An 18,242-nucleotide genomic window follows, 5' to 3' on the forward strand; every position below is an offset into this window, starting at 1 on the left:
TGTTGCTTATCTGTTTTCTTTTTTTTATATTTATTTATTTTAGTTGGAGGCTAATTACTATACAATACTTATTGGTGTTGCCATACATTGACATGAATCTGCCATGGGTGTACATGTGTTCCCCATTCTAAACCCCCTCCCACTTCCCTCCCCATCCCCATGCACCAGCCCTGAGCACCCTGGCTCATGCATCGAACCTGGACTGGTGATCTGTTTCACATATGATAATATACATGGTTCAGTGCTATTCTCTCAGATCATCCCACCCTTGCCTTCTCCCACAGAGTCCAAAAGACTGTTCTTTATATCTGTGTCTCTTTTGCTGTCTCGCATGTAGGGTTATCGTTACCATTTTTCTAAATTCCATATATATGTGTTAGTATACTGTATTGCTGTTTTTCTTTCTGGCTTACTTCACTCTGTATAACAGGCTCCAGTTTCATCCACCCCATCAGAACTGATTCAAATGTATTCTTTTTAATGGCTGAGTAATATTCCATTGTGTATATGTACCACAGCTTTCTTATCCATTCATCTGCTGATGGACATCTAGGTTGCTTCCATGTCCTGGCTATTGTAAACAGTGCTGCGATGAACATCAGGGTACATGTGGCTCTTTCAATTCTGGTTTCCTCAGTGTGTATGCCCAGCAGTGGGATTGCTGGGTCATATGGCAGTTCTATTTCCAGTTTTTTAAGGAATCTCCTGTGTGGCTCATTTTATGCTAAACATTCATTTGATATTCGTGAGCTTTTTCTTCCTTCTATGCTACAAATCAATAAGAATGCCTTCATGTGGCCATAATCAGGGACAAGGACAACATGCCACAGTTCATCACTTCATGCACAGCAACACTAAATATAAAGGAATCAAAATACTAGGGACCTCACAGGTGATGCAGGCAAGCCTGTACATCAAAGCTTATATATTGTATATAAAAGTTATATGTTAAAACCAAGGCCAATTCCAGAGGACTTAGAAGTTGAATCTTGCCTAGCAAGACCGTACACAGTATTGCACTTGGCTTGCTTCTAGGCTTCTTGGTAAATATTCTTTTAGGATTGTAAGGTACCCTGAAATTTGTAATGATTGTATAAATGTGAAGAAAAGTTCTTCACATCTTATCATTAAAACAGATTGTTTTATCAGAAGGAAACAGTGTATTTCAGAAATGGAAGTGTATTATGTTATAACCAGAAGCAGAAAACACCAAAAAGCAGAGAACAGGGAACTGTAGGAATGGCAGTAAGTGGAAGAGAGGGATGAAGCCAGGACAGTGTCTGTAAGATGGGGTGGAGGGGCTGGAGAACAAGAGAGCAAGGAATGGGGCAGAAGGGAACTCCCATGAGACAAAGAGACTGTAACACCAGGGATTAACTGGGGCTACCTTGTCATGACAAACAATTAAGTACATGATTCTTACCCATTCGTGTTCAGCATACATTTTGATTGATTTTTGGTTGACAATATGACATGGCAGTTATTTCCAGAAAATAAGACTATAAGAACTCAGGAGGCAGAAAATTGGGTTAAATTTCTTAGAGAATATAATGTTCAAATAGAGAACCACTAAGTAAATAAAGATTTTATAGAAGTGTAGCTCCATTTTTACTAGCGATTTTTACTTACAGGAATGTTGATGAATACTGAATCAAATTCTGCTGCTGTCAGAAATCTTTTCAATGGTGACATGAAATACTACCAGGAGAGAAGTGAGGGGTAATAATTAATTACAACTTATCCTAATCCATATGACAGTTTTTCATCAAGGAGCAATAAATATTTATTGAAAATTAATCAGTTTTATGAATACCAAGAAAAAAGCAGAAACGATTTTCTCTGTCATAAAGATTCAATACTTGAATAGAGATATAAGACATAAATACAGGTTAATATATTTAAAATATGAAATAAAAGCTTTGGCCTATAAATGCTTCTAAAATTAAGAAAAGAAAAATAAAAGAAGAGAGAATGTCATTGGCTGAATTAGCAAACAATGGCAACATTTTGGAGATATATTTGAGTAATATAAAATATCCCTCACATGCTTTGTGGAGATTCTAGATCTCTGAGATAAATAATCTGTTTATGCAATTTGGGGATCACTCCCTTTCATTCCTTGAGAATTCTAGTTCCTGGCTATCATCTCTCTGGTCCATTACTACCCCATCTTTCTTTTTGACCATTTCAGTAACTATATAGATGATCCTTCCAATAGCCTGGCTTCTTGGTTCCTTGCACTGCAACAATCTGTGCCCCATTCTAGCTGAGCTCCTCTTGTGGTCATAGCCCAAGACCCTGTCATTACCAACCACTGCATATGCTCCAGGGAATTCATTTGAAGCAAGCAACTCTCTGACTTCTACCCTCCTACAATTACAGCTCTTCTTCCAAAGACTTCTCCAACCCACTGCGTCTGCCCATCCCCTGATCATCCCACAGTCCCTCATATCCTCACTTCCCTTACCCAGTGTACATTCCATGAGCCATCATCAGAATCACTGCCCTGCAAATACCCTTACTCCCTCTTTTTTTCTGGAAAAACGAAAACCCAGTTAAATCTAGCTTTCCACATATTTTGTGCCTGTACCTAAGAAGTTAAACAGAAGCTATATTGATAGCTAGTTCAAAAAATAATCACATAACTCAACTGAACCTTCACACTATATAATCCCAGTACATTTACCCTCTCATCGTCTTAAACAACTCTTTTACACCTTCATCTATTTTTTTTTAACTTGCAAAACTGTCTGCTGGTTCTCATTCTCCGAGCCTCCAAATGTGGAGGTCACCAGAAGTGATCTTAAACCTCTTCTCTATCAGCATTTATTCCCTTGGCGGTTTCCTCTAGTGGCAAAGCCTTAAACACCATTGCATAATGATAATGACCCAATTTATACATCAGTTCAACTTTTCCACCAAATGTCAGACACATATATCTAACTTCTTCCTCAACACATCTCGTTGGAAGCTAATAGGTATTGCAAATTTAGCAGGTCCCAGCAGACTCATGATCATACACCTATCCTTTCCCATCTCAGTCACCATCATCATGCTAAAAACCTAGTGTACTTGATTGCTCTTTTCCATACATCCTTTACCCAATTCATCATCAAATCCACTGGACTCTACTTTCAAAGTTTATTCAGAATCTGACCACTCTCTACCACCTTTACCAATACTATCACATTCTGTCAACTTTATTACTGTAATATTCTTCTAACATTTCCCCCAATTTCCACCCTTGTCTGACAAGAGCCAGAAGGAGCTGTTCAAAACTTACATTAGATCCCATTACTTTTGCTACTCAAAACACTTCAGCTTCTAGCCAGGTGTCCCCATATGCCCCCTGTGCCTCGGGCACTCACCAGGTTTCCAATCTCACTACTCCCCCTGCCCTCAGTCTGCTTCAGCCTCCTGGCCTGCTGCTGTTCCTTGAAGTACACTAAATACTGTCCCATGTGAGGGCCCTTCTCCCAGGGATTGTCCACTCTGGGATATTCACATGGCTCACTCCTCAATTCAGTCAGCTGTCTGCTTAAATGCAACCTGACCATAGAGGCTTTCCATTACCACTCTACATAAAGGTAACACCAGCTTCCCCCATCACTCACTATCCCCTTCCTCTGCCTTCTTTTTCTTCAGAGGACTTATCACCACCTGACATACTTAGTTGCTTAAATTATAAACCCTCCCATGAGAATCAGGAGACCTATAGAGTTTTGTTGTGTTGATGGCTATACCCTCAGTCCCTAAATTAGGGCCATTCAGACACTAAGAAATCAATAAATCGTTGTGGGATTGTGGAATGAATAATTCTGCTTTGAGATCTTTAAATCCAAAATTATACTGAATATCAGAATATACAGACACTGCAGAAACATTGAGCCTAATGCATTAACTATACAAGGCAGTACAGCAAGTCCCTGACATACAAATGAGTTCCATTCTGAAAGCGCATGAGTAAATTCAATTTAAGTTCAACAGTTAGCCCAGGTACCCACCTAACACAATCAACTACCTAGTACTTTACTGTAATAGGTTTATAATACCTTTCACACAAATAATATACACATTAAAAAAAAAAACTATTTTTAATCTTATAGTACAGTACCTCAAAAAGTACAGTCCAGCAGCTGGCATATAGGGACTGTCACATACACTAACATCTTTGAAAGTTCACAACATGAAAGTTCATATGTAGGTAACTTACTGTGCTTGAAAATCGAGAATTCCTAATGACTTACTTTTTCTATTGACTCCAGTGTTTCTGTATATTTTTCTTCTGTCTGCTTAATTTCTGCTAGGCAGCAACTTCGTATATCATTTTCTGGACATTTCTACAATTAGAATTTTCAAATTAAAATTATTTAATCAGATTCATATATTAATCTCTTCAGTAGAAGATAGAAATTAAAATTATTTAATTTTTAAGCACGCCACTCTAACATAATGATTTCTTTTTTTGTTTGATTTTGTTCTTTTGTTTTGTTTCAGCCATGCTGCACAGCTTGTGGGATCTTAATTCGCTGACCATGGATGGAACCCGTGCACCCTGCAGGGGAAGCATGGAATTCTGACCACTGGACCGCCAGGGAATTCCCAGGCCTTCCATTCTAATAACACAAATAACTTAAAGATACATTGAATTGCATTTGTGAAGCATCTTTGCTTTCAAAGGGCTTCCCTGGTGGCTCAAATGGTAAAGAACCTGCCTGCAATGCAGAAGACCCAGCTTCAATCTCTGAGTCAGGAAGATCCCCTGAAGGAAGGGCATGGCAACCCACTCTAGTATTCTTGCCTGGAAAATTATATGGACAGAGGAACCTGATGGGCTGCGTGGTGTCACAAAAAGCTGGACACGACTGAATGACTAACACACTTTGCTTTTAAAAAAAAAATTTTGAACAATGTAAATGTAAAAGTTTGAGTAATTAAAAATATACTTTGAGTATACTCTCTTTAAACCAAACCATCTATTTTACTATAAATGTAACTCAATCTGGAAACATTATGAATGGTCTAATACCATTTTCTTAATGTATGGCATACTTTACAAGTGCTACAGAAATAACTGCAAAAAATCATAAAAGAATATTTGGTAAGTAAAAAAATCTTAAAATATTTTTTCAAGAGTTAACATCTTGATGTTTGGTTTTTACTAAGTGTTTGAGACTAGAGGCAGAAGAACATGGTAGGAAGGTCAAAGGTTTGGTGATCAGATAGAATTGGGTTCAAGGACCAGTTTTACTGTCATTTAGCTTGTCATTGTGAAGAAGTTACCTAATTTCTCTGTCTCGATTTTCTCATCTATAAAACAAAATCACAGTAGCCAGCCCAAGGATCTGTAGATGAGATAACCCATGTGGAGCGCCTAACACCCTGAGGAGCGCACTAGAAGTACCCGATGCATTTTCTCATCATCGCCGCTCACCCTGGGCCACACGGACAGCCCAGCACTGTCAGCTCAGTGAAGACAGTTCCTTGGGAAAGGCAGTGAAGAATCTGCTGGTGCCCAAAGCAGCTGACAATTTCAGGGGGCACAGACAATACTTTGTCACCTGAAACACTTAAAATGCTGCCACAGGTGTCCAGTCAGCTGGCACAGCAGGTTAAAGCACACATTGATGACATTTACCAAACACAGGCCAGCCAATCTGTTTTCATCCCACAGAAGCTGCTGCTCCCTACCTGGGCATCAGACAACTTGTCAGCCTTTTATTAAATGCAAGCGGTCAAAGAGAGCTGAGCGAATTCATCAAAGTACTGAAGAAACCTAAACTACACCTAGCTCATGAAGAAAGGCTTTTGGGTAAAAAAAAAAAAAAAAGACTATGTTAATAAAAGTTTAAGCAACTGACTTTTTTCTTTTCTATTTCAAACTACAGATGAGAAAATAATTCAAAGTAATTCTGAATGTTTTACATATTTTCATGCAGATAGTTTTGTGGTCTCATATTGACTATGGTAATATCTGAAATTAAGTTTATAACATAGCAAAAAAATGCTAGGAGACATATAATGAAACAAAAGAAAGAAAAATACCTTATATCAACTCCTAACAAATAGGAAGAAATATTCTTTAACATATATTTTATGCCACATCAATCTTAAAGTAGATTTATCTGCTTTGTAAGAGATTTCCTTTCATAACAGTATAATTTTATGATTCCCTGAAATTATGCTCTACTGCCACTCTGCTTTATCTAGCTGGGTGGCATGCCCTTCACCTCTCAGACTTGATTTTTCTACTAGTAAAATGAAAGGATTAGACCAGAGATTCCCTATGGATGTTCTGAACTGCACAATGTCTCATTTTGTGCACTTCGGTTGTGTTCAACACTTCGCAACTCTACGGACTGTAGCCTATCAGGCTCCTCTGTCCATGGGATTCTCCAGGCAACAATGCTAGAGTGGGTTGCCACGCCCTCCTCCAGGGCATCTTACGGACCCAGGGATTGAACTCATACCTCCTGTGTCTACTGCTTGGGCAGATAGGTTCTTTACCACTAGCATTACCTGGGAAGCCCAACATCGTGTCAGTACGACACGGTTATACAGTTATACATAAAAAGGGATGGCTCTGATGGTAAAGCATCTGCCTGTAATGTGGGAGACCTGGATTCAATCCCTAGGTCAGGAAGATCCCCTGGAGAAGGGAATGGCTACTCACTCCAGTATTCCTGCCTGGAGAATTCCATGGACAGAGGAGCCTGACAGGCTACAGTCCATGGGGGTCACAAAGAGTCTGACACGACTGAGCGACTAACACTTTTTAAAACATAAAAAAGAAAACAAAAAAATGATACCAGCAGAAGTTACCTAAATAATTTTAACTATTATATTAATTACAATCATTTCATTACAATTGCAATTAATATACTTATTACATGAATATTATTTTATTTTATTAATTATAATTATCATATTAGTTAACCATTCAAATAATCACTTTCCTAATAAAATGATTCAGACTAATAAGTCATGGTTATATAGTTAAAAGCAAGATTAAAAAAAAGAAAACAAAAGGCGACTCCAGCAGAAGTTAAACTAATTATAACTACTGTATTTATTACAATTTTAATTATAGCATAAATATTGCATTCATTATAATTATTATATTAATTAGTCCTTCAAGTAATCATTTTCCTTATTAAATACTCAGAGTAACTTAAAAAGTCCTAGTGAAGCCAAAGTCCTACCGACTGCGGCGCTTCCTCTGCCTTCATCAGGTCCTCATATACCTCGCCACCATCATCCTCCCCATACACACAGTCGTACAGACCCTCTTCATCTTCCACGTGGGCTTCACTGAAACAAAGGGCACAACACAAATGTCATTTTCTATCATGCAGTAAACACAATAGTGAGAAACAGCTTACTGGATTTTAGTAGAAAATCCGGATCAACTAGAGTGGAACGAGTGAAAGGCTCACATTCCAGTTTTGTCCCTCCTGATAAGAACAATGACAAACCACAGAATCTGACAGTGATGGTAATGACCTAACACTCACTGGGCCTTTACTACATCACTCTGCATGGATTATCCTCATTTGCCCAGGCCCAGCATTTACTGTGTTAACAGGTAGGCATGTTGGTCTACCTGTTAACAGGTGGTCAGTCATAGTGGCAAGGATTTTGAGAGAACAAAAGATTCTTTGACTTGCCCAGAATGACACAGCTCATCAAAGGGCAAAGCTAGGATTTAAAATTCAGGCTATCTTACACTCTGAGTGATTTAACTGCTCTATTATTGTTATCGTTGTTCAGTTGCTAAATCGTCTCCGACTCTCTGTGGATCCATGGACTGCAGCACACCTGGTTCCTCTGTCCTCCACGACCTCCCAGAATTTGCTCTTCGTGTCCATTGAGTGGGTGATGCTATCTAACTATCCTCCTCTCTTCCTGCTCTATTTCACTGCCTCCCACTGTTCATATGTCAAGGCCTCATGGGAATTCCCTGGTGGTCCAGTGGTTAGGACCAGGCATTTTCACCACCCTAGCCCCAGGTTCATTTCCTGGCTGGGAAATTAAGATCTCACATGCCTTGGCCAAAAATAAAGTCTCAGTTTCATCATCTGTATTAAAGGATATACTATGGAGAAGACAGAGGACTTGGGAAGGAGTTGCTATGTTATAAATAATCTTTTTAAAGCATTCATTTCTGTTGATTATACTCATCAATATCTAGTGTAATCGTTTTCAAACCATGTTCCTTCAAGGCCACTCAAAGGATACCCATAGGTTCCCTTTGAGTCAGATTCCTTTTTTATCTGTTTTATTTGTATTTTGCTTAAAGAAAAGGTCCCAAGGCCACAAGACATTTTTAAAAGGCTTTTAAATTTTTCTGCTAGTCTACCAGCAGTGGAAATAATCTCTATTTTTAAAGCTTCCATGAATGCTTCCACAGTGACTGATTGATGTATCATCCCTAAACTCTTCATGTGAGACAGTAAACCTGTTCAGTCAAAGTAAAAACAGTCGCTTCCACCTATCACCCATTCTATCATTACTCCTCGAGTTTTCCTTTCTGTTGAAGAGTTCCATAAATAGCTTCTACCAACAAATAATGCCAAAGAACTGAGATTAATAAATTAAAGTGTGTTAGAAAGAAGCATTAACCTCTCTCGGAAAAGAAATTCCATTCCTCCAATACTGCCAGCCCTTAGCATTTCTCTTGGGCCTGTGCAGATAGAACATTATAAATTGATATGTACAAAAATAAAAACATTGTAAGTATAAATGTCACTCTGCAACTTGGAGCATTTTTCAAAGTAGGGGGCAATCACAAGGTTGTCTATGTTTGTCAGGAAGAGTTATTTGGAGGCATTTGACAGAAAGGAACTGTCAAATACCCAGAAGAAAGAAAGGTGCCTTAAGGGAGAGGAATCTAGTGGTAAGAGAAGTTACAGAGAACTCTGCTCTGAGAAAACTCATTCCCAGATGACTTGTCCTCCTGTCTACCCACCTACCTGATTTTTACTAAGAACATACTGATTGCCAGATCCAGAAGAATGCCTAGATCTGCTCTCTCATAGTCTAATGTGGAAAACAGCACAGAAACACAGAATTCTATGATGCAGAGGAAAGAGTAAGCGATACTCTGACTAAGGAAGTCAGGGAAGGCTTCACAGAAGATATTACATCCGAACTGCATCGGCAGTGTATTTATTTAGTCAACGTGTATTTGGGGAATAAATACCATGTTCCAGGAGATATAGCTGCAGATGGGGCAGACACAGTTGCTGCCCTCAGGGATGACACACTGAATGAGAAGATGGGATGAGTATTCAGACAAAGGACGCCAAGCTGTGTGAAGGCAGGCAGGTGTGCAGAGCCTGGCAATGTGAAGGGTGGAGTCCCGTCCAGGTGAGTGAGGGGAGATCCAGAGAAGAAGGGCTGAACCAATTTGAGAAGAGCCTTGTCCTCTGTGAGCTGAACCTTACCTGGGCAACTAGGGACCATAGTGGGGTTATAGAGGGGTCGTGTGGAGAGTGAAGAAGTCAGACAGAGCGATGGGGTGGGAGGTAACGAGCACCATAACTAGGGTAAAGGCAGGTAAGGAAAGAAACATAGAGACTGTGTGATGTACAACCAAGCAGACTTGGGGACCAATCTGGATTAGGGAGAGGGAGGAAGGGGTGAAGGATACTTCTCAGCTTTCTACTCTGGAAAACTAGGGAGATGGTGAGTCATATTGGCAGTTCCAGAATTTCCATACTGAGGGGCTTAGGCAGGCAGCCTCCTCTGAGAACAGTGGGGCAGTTCAACTGGTTTGAGCACTTTCCATAACCCATCAAAGGATAAGAAGGTTTGATGAGGTCATGAAGGAACTGAGATTTCAAAACAAGACAAAGCAACAGGTTCTATATCAAAGGGGATCCTGTTCAGAAGGAAGACAGGCTGTGAAATCCATTTCCTGCCTCAGACCCCCCAACTCACCCCCCACCAAACAACAACAACAACACAAACAGCAAACAAACAAAAAATGACATCATCTTGCCTAATTCTTGCTATTGACTATTTCCCATGAGAGCGGAGGCATATATGTATAAACCCACACAGATTTTCCTCTAAGAACTGCAGGAGGGACACACGCACCCACACACATCGCGACTGGGTTGGAACAGCTTGGGTTCTGTTATTCAATCCCATAGTAAAACTGTTTCTTGATAACAGTTTGGTTCAATAATTTCTGATTTGCATAAAATGAAGAGGGGCGATGAAGGAAGGAGCTATGATTTTTCAAATGGCCAACAGATCAACAATCATCTCTATATTAGCTTTCCTGTGTCCAGGCCATCTGTATATGGTTACATCTGACACTCCGGTCATGAAGGCTGGAGGAGCAAGGACAGGGTACAGTTTAGCCATCTCACATGCTCCCCATGCCATCCTGTGTCAGCTTCTCTCCACATCAGGAGGGAGTGTTTCCCCCTGCAGTGCAGAGCAGAGCAGACCACTGTTTGTTCCAGGGGCCTCCCTTCAGGAGATTCACCCCCAGTGGTGACAGTGAAGTATGTGAAGCCACAGAGCTCATCACAAAGCCAAGACTGAAGATCAAGACCTCACGGCAAACTCAAATGCAAGCAGCTGCAGGAAACACATGACATTCAGACCTCCAGCTCCAGGTGGAGAGGGGAAGCTGACTGCATCTCCAAGGGCAGCCAGGTTGGGGACCTAGGTTTTCTCTAAACTTGCATCCTTACAGACTAATTCTGACATCAACAGAACAAGATGAGCAAGATTATAGGAATGAGTAAGTATAAGTGACAAATGCTAGAGGTTAAAAAATGTCATCATAGCACTGGAAATAATAATATTCTTTTTAAGACTACAAAGAATTTAATTATATTACCAGTAATTTTATAGTCACTTGATGAAGACTATAGCCAATTCAATGAGACACTCAGTAATGACTTTGCTGAAGATTAGTAAATTCTAGGAGATTTTAAATAGAATTAAGAAATCCTTCTTCTTCTTCTTCTTTTTTTTTTTTTTTTTTGGCTGCTCCAGGTCTAAGTTGCAGCATAACATGAGGGATCTAGTTTCCTGACCAGGGATCAAACCCAGACCCCCTGAAATGGTAGCACAGAATCTTAACCACTGCACTGCCAGGGAAGGCCCAATAAGAAACCATTCTTGATGGACATTTGAAATACTAGACTTTGTGGCCCATCCACATGCAGCCTACTCCAGGAGAGCTGCTGGCTGGCCCTGTGGCTCCTATCACAGAGCTCTCCAGCTGAACATTCTTGGAGGAGCAATGCAGGGTGCTTGTGGGAGTCAACGCAGTGAGCCAGAATAAGAATTGCATGGGTTCAAACCCAAAGACTACTATTTACTAGCAATACGATCTTTAGCAAGTTACTTAGTTTTTCAAGACTCATTTTTTCTCATTTGTAAACTTTGGTGATACTAGTAACAACTTCATAAGGTGGTGTTACATGGAAGAGTGTGTGGAAACACGGTTAGCACAGGCTTCTAGGAACTGATAGATGCTTCCTGATGGACAGCTCAAGCCTGAAATATCATGCCTGGAAGAGGTGGATGCTCAGTGCAGCTTTGGCCTATTTATTCAGAAAACTGATGTTTACTGAGAGCCTACTAGATACCAGACACTGTTTGAAGTGCTAGGAAAATAGCCAAGAACAAGGTAAAGCCCCTGATCTCGTGAAGTCGGTGCTCTGATGAGGACAGACAGTCCGTGAAGCAAACCGAGACTACCTCAGGCAGAGGCGAGAACCATAAAAACACAGGGCAAGGGAAGTGGGGTGACAATTTTGGGTAGGGTAGTCAGGAAGGCTTTGCTGGGAGGGCCATCCGAGTGAAAACTTGAATGGTGAGGGGTCAGCCACAAGGGCAGAAGGCACAGCAAGTGTAAAAGTCCTACAGTAAGAACAAGCTCCTCGAGCTGGAGTTATCAGGATGGATAAGTGGATGAATTTCCATAGGACCTGAATCTCTCCTGGAGCAGAATCTACGTCTTATTACAATTCTCTGCAAACATACCTGATCTTTGGCATCAGTTCCCTGAGGGGTGAGGATCACATTTTATATTTATTTGTAATCTGCACAAGTCACTCAATCAGCAGGAGATAATCAGCTGCAAAGACCTTTAGCCTCTCCTGACTATTTAATAATATGGCCCAAAAGGATTCTCTGTTCAGAATCAACACCATCTGATGAAACATCCCTGAATAACGCCCTCGCACACTAATCTCATCTGCCCTTGAACTTGCAGAGCAAGCATCATCTGTCCTACAAGTCTGATGGTAGATGCTACTTCTCTCTCTGATTGTTTCTTATTTTCCTGATTCCAGGTTCGTCTACTACCTCTACAATGCTTTTGAGAAACTTCCAAATGTTAACTTCACCACCGTCTGTTTCTTTACTCTCCATAGAGACTCACACAATGAAAGATACACAACAGGAATTAAAAGCCACTTGAAGTACATTTTCTTGTGAACATTTCCATCAGGAGTTTGAGGTTAATTCTTACATGTCTTAATCATTAAGCCACGGTTTCCCCTTTAGATAGCTACTTGAACACATATTGTTACAATTCACAAAGGATGCAAAAATTGGCACTGGTGTTAATTTTGCGGAAATTTTGCTGGAAATGCTCAACATACTCTATTAAATCAGGCAGGCCTTTGTAGATGTCATCATCATTAATGCTTTCTTCTGTCGGGAAGGGCCTAGGAGAGAGGGAAGAAAAATGAGTGAATGAGCAACAAGGAGGCTTGACATTTACCACTCACTAAACACTCAAGTCCAGCTGCACCCAAAGTGGTCAGGTCAGTCACCATGTTTCACATGACATTGGGGGTTTCTCCCAAAGTGTGGGACCCTGTGGCTATGTCAGGGTCCCCCAGGAAGGCTGTGGCACCTGCTACCCCAAAACCCCTGCAGCAATCACTGCTGGTCACTACGGTCATGCGAGTGATTGCAGACGTGCTAAGGTGCTCACCATTTCCCACCAGCCACACACTTGCAGGCTCGCCTCACTGCCCGCTGCAGCTTCCCAGTTCAGAGTGGGCCCTTATCTTCCACACTGTCTCTTTGCACTTGGAGAATCTGATCTGACAAATAATTTGGTAACAATCCTCCAAGCATGACTCAGTTTACTAGTATCAGTAAAAAAATCAGAAGTAAAAAATGTCATGTCCTCTATACATGATCACTGACTCTGATATACTTTTCTACTCAGACCATAAACTATGTAAGTCATATTTTTGTAATTTCATCTATTGGACAAATGAGTCAAACAGGCCTCAGGGAGAGTATGGTGTTTTCTTTGTCCCCCGGTCAAAGAAAATCACTTTAATTTATGCCCTGTTCCTAGCCATTGACTCCCCTGTTTGTCTCACGCTTTGATCTTTGTTCAGAACAACAACATAATGCCCTAAATTTACATCTAACAAAATCACAGTGATTATACTATGGTGCCAAAAGTTTTACGCTTTCTTTACATACAGCCAGCATGTCATATGTTTCATAAAAACAAGAGGACCCATCAAAATAACAAATAAGCACTAAATAATTATATTTAGTATAGAGAAAATATTTCACATTGGTTTACAGATTAACTTAATACTTAAGACATTTAAGGAACATACATTTTTCAAATAAATTAAAATGTGTGAGAAATGCCAGTTTCAAAACCCTTTTTTAAAATAAATATCTTGACACATTTTATTATATTCTTATATACAAGTCCATTGTAGTAAAAACTGAAATTATAAATAAGAGTAATTAAAAAGGAAAAAAAGAAAAACTGCTATGTATCCTTTCAGAATCAACCATATCAGTTCAGTTCAGTTCAGTTCAGTCGCTCAGTCGTGTCCAACTCTTTGTGACCCCATGAACTGCAGCACCCAGGCCTCCCTGTCCATCATCAACTCCCAGAGTTCACTCAAACTCACGTCCATCAAGTCGGTGATGCCATCCAGCCATTTCATCCTCTGTCGTCCCCTTCTCCTCCTGCCCCAATCCCTCCCAGCATCACAGTCTTTTCCAATGAGTCAACCCTTTGCATGAGGTGGCCAAAGTACTGGAGTTTCAGCTTTAGCATCACTCCTTCCAATGAACACCCAGGACTGATCTCCTTTAGAATGGACTGGTTGGATCTCCTTGCAGTCCAAGGGACTCTCAAGTCTTCTCCAACACCACAATTCAAAAGCATCAATTCTTCGGCACTCAGCTTTCTTCACAGTCCAACTCTCACATCCATACATGACCACTGGAAAAACCATAGCCTTGACTAGATGGACCTTTGTTGGCAAAGTAATGTCTCTGCTTTTGAATATGCTATATAAATATGGTTAATTAACACATAAAGATAAAAACATGCTATTTCAAAATCTTCTGCTTGCATATAACAAAATATATGCTGACATGGAAAGATAAATCATAAATTGAAGAGGAAATGACAGGGTATGCAACATTTCTCCAACCTACAGACTCCCTCTGTAGAAAGCTGTCAAATTCATGGTCTGTTTCTGAGAAAGGGTCTGCGGGGCATTCTCCCCAAGGTCACTATGCTTTGTACCCAAGGACTGGGCTGCCCAGCCACAGCTGATTAACCCTGTAGACATGACTGTATCCCCTCTGTTAGAAACTGAACGTGAACAGAAAATTGAAAGAACAGAAGACGAGTCAGAGGTTCACAGAGCCCTGTAACAGCTAGAGACAATTATAGACTCCTGAGGAAATCGCATGAGAAATGAGATCCATTCCACTTCCATGTGGCCTGGCTGTGTGACTGCTGAAACTGCTTTTCTGTTATTTCTAACATCATTAACAATACAACTTTCTACCTGAACTCACTTGAATATGCTGTATTTTAAATAGAAAAGGCCCAACACAACATCTGTATCTCCATTTCCATACTTATTGACTGCATAATATTTCACTGCATGGAAAAAGTAGAATTAATCCAATTTACAGTTGACCTTTGAACAAGAGGGTCTGACCTGCACAGATCCACTTATAAACTGACTTTTTTCAGTAGTACATACTATATAATCCACAGTTGGTTGAAACCCCTGATGCAGAGGAACAGAGGATGCCAAGTATTAACTGTAAGTTGTACTCAAATTTTCAAATGTGTGGACAGTGGGTGCCCCTAATGCCCACACTATTCAAGGGTCAACTATAATTCCAAGATTTCATTTGGTACCAAACCTTCAGTATATCTCCTTGCACATATATCATTTTGGTTGTCTGATTAATTCTTAAAATGCCTGAAAGTTGTGACTCCTTCTTATGGCTTATAGGATATAAATGTACTACAACATCTTTTAAAATATTTGTTTAATTAAGCATTTGTCTTAATGAATCACCTGTACAGAAATGTTAGAGACAGTTAAAAAAATAAATAAACGTATCAGTGATTGTCACCAGTAAATTGAGAACAATATTTAGCCAAGGTGCTTTATTCAACTCTATGAATAAGTTCTTACTTGCTCAACAAATTTCAAATGTCTATTGAGTACTTATATACTAGGTATTCTGAGTGAATGAGATGCAGTCCCTGTGTGCAAAGTGCTTTACAAACAGTAACTATTTGATAAACAGTCACTTCACTGAACTGAACAGGACACGCGAACCACAGAGAAAGCAGCTTACCTGATTCCTGTGGCCAACGCTATAGGTGTGCGAGAAAGTCGCGATAATGTTTCTATTACCTGAGAAAAGAGGACAGGGTTTATAAGACATGCATTTCATAAAACAAATTATTTTCAAAAACTAGTTTTACTAGCTAATATTAACAACAGCAGCAGAAATGTAAATTTGTAGATACCACACAAAATGCAGACTGGGAAGAGCTATAACTGAGAAGTATAAACATTCAGGTTGTAATTTCGTCCCTTGCTTTAACTTCATGATGCTAAGCAAACGACTAACCATCTGGTTTGCCATTTCTTGACCAGTAAAAGCAAGGAGTTAGGCAAGTGAGTCCTAAAGGCCTCATATTTCCACTTCTATATGATCTGAAAGACCCTGTACACTCTTGCACTGTCCAAAACAGTAGCCACTAGACACGGAAGTAAAGTCGCTCAGTCGTGTCCGACTCTTTGTGACCCGTGGACTGTAGCCCACCAAGCTCCTCCGTCCATGGGATTCTCCAGGCAAGAATACTGGAGTGGGCTGCCATTTCCTTCTCCAAGACACAGAGAGGCTGTTTAAATGTAAATGAATTCACATTTTAAAAACAAAAAATCAAATTCCTTAGTTGGACTAGCTACACTGCAAGTGCTCAGTAGCCCACGTGCCTAGTGGCTACTGCACTGGATGATACAGACATGAAACACTTATGACAGAAAGTTCTATTGAACAGCACTGCTGTGTAGCACGGTAATTCACAGGGTAGGCTCTCAAGCCAGACAGTGTGAGTGCTAATCCTGACTTCACCGTTTATTGGCCATATATCCTTACACAAACTAGTTAAATTCTTTGGGTTTCCATTTTCTCATCTGGATACTGCTTATAATAATTTAGATTATTAATAATCCTTACCTTAAGAATTAAAAAGATAATGCATGTAAAGTATTTATAGGGTGGCTATTCTTACAAATGCCAACTTTAATCCAACCAGTCCATTCTTAAGGAGATCGGTCCTGGGTGTTCTTTGGAAGGAATGATGCTAAAGCTGAAACTCCAGTACTTTGGCCACCTCTTGCAAAGAGTTGACTCATTGGAAAAGACTCTGATGCTGGGAGGGATTGGGGGCAGGAGGAGAAGGGGACGCAGAGGATGAGATGGCTGGATGGTATCACCGACTCGATGCACGTGAGTCTGAATGAACCCCGGGAGTTGGTGATGGACAGGGAGGCCTGGGTGCTGCAATTCATGGAGTCGCAAAGTGTCGGACACAACTGAGCGACTGAACTGAACTGAACTGATTCTTACAAATGTCAACTTTAAGAAAATTATCTTATTCTAATTCTAGAAAAAGATTTTCCTACATTACCTTAATTATCTGTATCTGTTTCAAAAATTCTTTATAAATATCTTCAGCACCCTCTGTGTGCTCTGACAGAGCTTTAGCATTAGCACCTAGAAATTTTACCTTCCTTCCCACGTTTGTACCTAACAGCATCTCTTTCAAAGACTTAGTGAGGAAGTCAGTGAGCTAAAATGTATTTCTCTCATGAAACCACAGAGAAAACATAAATTATTTTACATTTATGTTTAAATTTAAACAGAAATGAAAAGATCATAAATTGTCTTAACTCTCTAAACAAAATGGGAAGAGGTTCTACTACACAGTCTGTTCACAATGAGGGGAAAAAAAGAAGGAGAAAAGGTAAAAATGTATCTCTGGGTTGAGGTAATCTTTGAATTCTTCAGTTCAAAGATGGAAATGTGAAGTTTCCAGTACTAGGCTATTCATAAGGGTATTAGCCACATATACACTTCCGTAACAGCTACTTCAGGAGGCAGAATGTTGCTGTGGTTACAAACTGTGAGCTGAGAACACCTGCAGGGTTTAGGCACCCGCCTTTATCACGTGGATAATAACAACCCGTCTCACAGAATTACTGAAAATTAAATGAGACAATGCCTATCAAACACGTGACACAATAAATGTGAACTGTTAATAAAACACAAAATAAACGTATTATATACACACGAAATTTAATCAAAACCTTTTATGCAGTTTCTTCCTGCTTTAACTGCTGAAGCACAAACAAATATAAAAGTAAAACACCTAGGTAACACTTGATATCCATAGTAAATATTCCAGAATAAAGATAAAGCATCTTCAGTGCGTCTATAAATTCAGAAGACTGTAAACAAATAATAAATTTATCAGAATAAACAGATTTCATGATAAAAATAGTCATTGGCTAAATTTCCAAAAATATGTATTATTTAGGGAAAAGGCTAGCGGTTGGAGAATTCCAGGATAATCTGTGAAGTAATATTGAGACTCATGAATTAACTACATTGGTGAATTTTAGCATGAGCCTTATCCTAATGTAGTACTGTTCTAAAGTTATGGGGTGAAGTCAGCTTCAAATTTATTTTTTTCACAGCAGTATCACTACTCAATAATAAGAGAAATAGCAACAGCATTGGTATAGCTACGTGTTCTACTACTTCTGTTATTTATTTTAATGCAAATGGTAAAACACCAAATTTACAGCCTGTTCCCTTCCCACAAAACTATATGTAATTTGATTTTTTCATACAATTGTCCACCAGAGGGAGCCAAACGATAGTCTATCATT

At 39.8% G+C, this 18,242-nt stretch overlaps 1 protein-coding gene across 1 annotated transcript in view; it reads right to left on the reverse strand.

Moving 5' to 3' along the window:
* VAV3 (vav guanine nucleotide exchange factor 3) overlaps window positions 1-18,242 on the reverse strand; it is a 429,462-nt gene that overhangs the window by 221,211 nt on the left and 190,009 nt on the right. Inside the window, exons 3-7 of the mRNA XM_005678013.3 lie at window positions 15,634-15,692; window positions 12,636-12,701; window positions 7,203-7,311; window positions 4,248-4,340; window positions 1,630-1,698 (exon numbers count right to left, since the gene is read on the reverse strand). Coding sequence (XP_005678070.1) covers window positions 1,630-1,698; window positions 4,248-4,340; window positions 7,203-7,311; window positions 12,636-12,701; window positions 15,634-15,692 — 396 coding nt within the window. The remainder of the gene's footprint in view (window positions 1-1,629; window positions 1,699-4,247; window positions 4,341-7,202; window positions 7,312-12,635; window positions 12,702-15,633; window positions 15,693-18,242) is intronic.

The sequence above is a fragment of the Capra hircus genome, chromosome 3 (genome assembly GCF_001704415.2).
Source record: "Capra hircus breed San Clemente chromosome 3, ASM170441v1, whole genome shotgun sequence".
Classification (NCBI taxonomy): Eukaryota; Metazoa; Chordata; class Mammalia; order Artiodactyla; family Bovidae; genus Capra; species Capra hircus.